The following is a 3,659-nucleotide window of genomic DNA, read 5'->3' as shown; positions in this document are numbered from 1 at the left end:
TGGAAAGTTGGGGACACCCAGGCATCAAGGATACTTCCTACACTCCGCCCGCTCGGATTCTGAGTGGGCTTCTCTAGGCCAGTTACTGCTGTGAATATGGGACCCTGAGGGTTGGACCCATTTCCCCTCTGCCCCTCAGCTCCCACTGTTTCCGTTCCTTTAGGGGTGGGAGTGAGTTCTGTGGTCTGTTCCTTCTGATTTCCAGACAGGACTCATGTAGGGGTAGAATTAGAAATGGGAGGGGCTTTATAAAGCTGAGTCCTTCATGGAGAGAAAACTCAGAGGAAGCTGTGCTGGGTCCTGAGATGTGTGTTTGGGACCCTGGGGGGTGAGAGGAGCTGGAGAAAGGGAAGCTTGAGGCTCTGCAAGAACTGGGGGCGGATGGCAGGTCCAAGCCTGGGACAGCCCCAGGGGCTGAAAGTAACGCTGGGAATTCACGAACTCCAGCACAGCAGGGCTTCTCCTTTCACTCTGACCAGGAACTCGCTGAAACTCTGAGGCTGGTTTCAGTCTTGGTTTCCAAGGGAATGTGACTCCCCAACTTTTGCACGGAGACCCCCCTTCAGAGTTCCTGTGTATGGCCATGTATCCCCAAAGAATCCCTTCTCCCTCCAGTTTCCTGGAGACAGCACTGCCCTTGAGAGCCCCTGTGTGTGTGACCAGGTCTCCTGAAATGCCTCTGGTGTTCTCTAGTCCCCAGCCTTGGAGGTTGTCCCATTTCTCGGGGCCCTGCCATGGCCATGTCTTCCAGGGGGGCCCCATGATCCTCCCCCATCATCCTGAACACTCTTTAGTGTTGTCAGTGCTCCTTAGGAGCCTCCTGTAACCCCCATTCCTCAGGGGGCCCCTGACCCCCACTTCTCCAGACCTTGGACCTGCCTCTGTCTTCTCAGCTTATCCTCTGGTTCCCTTGCAGCGAGCTGGCTGCACCACCCTGCGAGCCCACCGTGTTTCCCCAGAGCCCCTCAGGCCTCTCTGATTCCTGTCTTTCCTCCATTCCTCAGAGACATCTGGGGAATTCTCCCCTCCCCAACAGACATACAGGCAGACAGAATTTCAGAGAAAAGTTTATTTGGCTTCATTGAGGGTCAGACATCTCCTTGAGGGGTGTCTAGTTAAGCGGCGGCTGGCTCTTAACAGCTTTTCACTTCCTTCCAGAACCCCTTGGTCCCTCAGAGCCTCGCTTTCTCTCTCCCACTGGGTCATCCTTGTGCCTAAGCCCTCTCACTCGTCATCTCTTGGGTGTATTAGCTCTTTCTTCTGATGTCTCGCTATTATTCCCTTCTCTCCATGCTCCATAAATAAATAATTTAATTGTTTTCCCTTCATAAATAAGCCCCCCTCCCTGCCTTTAGTCATCCACCCAAGCTCCCTCATGTGTCAGCTCCCCTCTCCATGTCCAGGACGAGGCCCCCTAGATGGGCAGGGCCGAGGAAGGGATCTGGGTGGGCATTTCGAGGCAGGCTTGAAGTCCTCAGCTGAGCATCTGGGGTGGTCCAGGAAGGTCTGGTCCCCTGGTGTGCCTAGAATTCCTTCTTTGGAAGCTCCAGGTGCTGAGAACCGGGCGGGGGGAAGACTCAAGACTGTTGGAATAGTCAAAGGAGAGGTGTGGTGACCCCTGAATTGGTCAGAATGGAGGCAAAATGGGGAGAAGGCCTTGAAGCCTATTTGTTTCTTTCTGGATGTTTCTACAGAGCGAAGGCTCCAAAGAAGACACTACTGGGGCTGAGGAGCAGGTGGGAGATGCCATCTGTGTGAGTGGATAGCTGGTCTCCCCGGGTGAGCAGGAATACAGCCCCCTGGTACACTGAGCGCACCCACGGCCCCTGTGGCCCTGGGCACACGGACTTCTGAGCGCTGAGGAGAGGCACGTGGAAGGGGTACTGGGGGGAAAACAGCTGGACCTCATGAGCCAGGTAGAGAGGGGTGGGGGTGGCCCTGGGGAAGCAGCCTCTCCCGGAGAAGACCACTTGGGAGTAGACGAAGTACAGGCCACTGGTGGGGACCAGGAGGGAATTGTTGCTCAGAGAGAAGCCGTGGCGGAGGAAGGCGCGGTCCGTGTTTGCCCTCCAGCGCAGCGAGTCCTGGGTGCTGGGGTCTCCTGGGAAGAGCCAGAGGGGATGATGCTTAAGGACTTGGGGGTCAGTGGTCTCAGTCCCCAAGGCAACAGGTGCTGGACTGAGTTCCTGGGGATGGCTGGGAGGACTGAGGGAGTGGGAGTGGGGTGAGCTGGTCGGGGGTGGATATTGGGTCTCTGAAAGGGGCAGGAGGAGGGCTGGGGGCTACTTGTCGGGAGGGCGGGTGGATGTTTACCAACAAGGTGAGCGGCGGGTTTGAGGGTGCCACGGGTGAAGGGCGTCGGGAGTTGCTGATGGGCAGGCTGTGCAGCTGAGGGTGTGAGGCCAATGCCACGGAGCCCCTAGGGGAGAAGAGAGTCAGACAGGCTTTAAGGCCCAGGATTGGGCTGGGCCGCCCCCCACGGCCCCTCTTGGTCCTGCTGCCTCACCTGGGCCTCCAGCGGCAGGGCCAGCAGCAGCCCCAGGAGGAGGAGGGGTGGGGTGCTGCACACCCTCAGGAGGTAGAGACGTCCAGGTGGTGTCATGGGGAGAACCTGCGGGGAGAGAGACAGTGAGTGGGGCGGGGCGCGATGAGGAAGACGGGCCTCCTGCCGGTGGAGACAACCACCCCGAGAGACACACGGCGTGACAGACAGAGAAGGGGGACAAGATGCAATCAGGGAAACCCCGAGGTGAGCAGAGGGAGAGAGACAGAGACAGGAGGGGAACAGAAAGGGCTCAGAACGTTAGACACAGACAGAGAGAAAGAGACTGACAGATGGAGTCAGAGAGAGGGGAACCAACCAAAACCAGCCCCACCAAGGCCCTGGCCCTGGCTGGAGGTGCAGGAGGGGCTGGGGTGTGAGAGGAGGGACTGAACGCCCCCGGGGAAGGAGTCCACCGCCCCGGCAGCCCGAGGAGATGGGCTGGGAGAGTCTCACCTGCTGTGCGGGGGCCCCTTGGCCCGGACGCCTGGGTCCCTTTATAGAGGAAGCGGCAGTGGCAGCGTGGCAGGCGGCGGGCGGGTTCTAGGCCGGGGCTGGGGCCTGGGGAAGCCCCCAGGGCTTAGAAGATGCTGCTGTTTCAGTCGAAGGCAGGAAAGGCTGAGGCCTAGGACAGAACCGCAGGCTGGGGGCTCAGACGACTGAGTTCTGGGAAAGGGAGTGGGGTCAGGGGAACCGTGGGCTGGGAGGGCCAGGGAGCGGGGTCAGGCTTAGGAGTTCTAGAGAAGGGACAGTAAATTCAGAGGAGGAGAAGGGGAGCTGCTAGGGCGTGGGCTGGAGGCCCGGTTCCCTGAAGAGTGATTTTGTGTAACACCTCTGCACCCTTGACTGATTACAGCCTTCTCTGTGTGCATGTTTCCTCCTCTCATACCCCATGTCTTTGTCCCAAAAGACTTGTCAACTTGTCCCAGTCTGTGTATTTTCCAGGTCATCTGGTGGGTTTCATATCAAGAAGTTGCATTATACACCCTCCTGCCTGGGACATCCTGGTTTATGCCTGTTGTCCTGGTGGAAACATTCATGGAGCTCCGTTCTGCTCTTAGAAGTGTCTTGGTTTGGAAAATCCCACTCAGGGATGAGGCTCTGAACTCACGTATGA

At 58.1% G+C, this 3,659-nt stretch overlaps 1 protein-coding gene and 1 long non-coding RNA gene across 3 annotated transcripts in view; one reads left to right on the top strand and one right to left on the bottom strand.

Annotated features, from left to right (window-relative positions):
- The window catches only part of LOC104983771, a 3,595-nt gene extending 1,815 nt beyond the window's left edge, over window positions 1-1,780 (top strand). Inside the window, exon 3 of the long non-coding RNA XR_824677.1 lies at window positions 1,695-1,780. This is a non-coding gene — a long non-coding RNA (uncharacterized LOC104983771). The remainder of the gene's footprint in view (window positions 1-1,694) is intronic.
- LTA (lymphotoxin alpha) lies at window positions 1,052-3,458 on the bottom strand. 2 transcript variants are annotated; one of them, XM_010833295.1, is made up of 4 exons: window positions 2,862-3,458; window positions 2,507-2,611; window positions 2,314-2,419; window positions 1,052-2,101 (listed from the first exon to the last, which is right to left on the bottom strand). In XM_010833295.1, exons 2-4 carry the CDS (start codon window positions 2,600-2,602, stop codon window positions 1,689-1,691), a joined length of 615 nt encoding a protein of 204 aa, XP_010831597.1. In that variant the 5' UTR covers window positions 2,603-2,611; window positions 2,862-3,458; the 3' UTR covers window positions 1,052-1,688. The 2 variants fall into 2 exon arrangements, with proteins under 2 accessions (XP_010831597.1, XP_010831596.1); XM_010833294.1 differs by having other exon boundaries at window positions 2,999-3,458.
- Window positions 3,459-3,659: the final 201 nt, after the last annotated feature.

This window comes from Bison bison, unplaced genomic scaffold (genome assembly GCF_000754665.1).
Source record: "Bison bison bison isolate TAMUID 2011002044 unplaced genomic scaffold, Bison_UMD1.0 scf7180017863415, whole genome shotgun sequence".
NCBI classification, from domain to species: domain Eukaryota; kingdom Metazoa; phylum Chordata; class Mammalia; order Artiodactyla; family Bovidae; genus Bison; species Bison bison.
The sequence above is the reverse complement of the archived record's forward strand: the minus strand, read 5'-3'. Positions and strand labels throughout refer to the sequence as shown.

Coding starts and splice junctions, on each gene's coding strand:
- LTA (XM_010833295.1), bottom strand. CDS start 2,602: ATGACACCACCTGGACGTCTCTACCTCCTGAGGGTGTGCAGCACCCCA. Junction 2,420..2,506: donor CCCTGCCGCTGGAGGCCCAG/GTGAGGCAGCAG, acceptor CTTCTCCCCTAG/GGGCTCCGTGGCATTGGCCT. Junction 2,102..2,313: donor ACCCGCCGCTCACCTTGTTG/GTAAACATCCAC, acceptor GGCTCTTCCCAG/GAGACCCCAGCACCCAGGAC.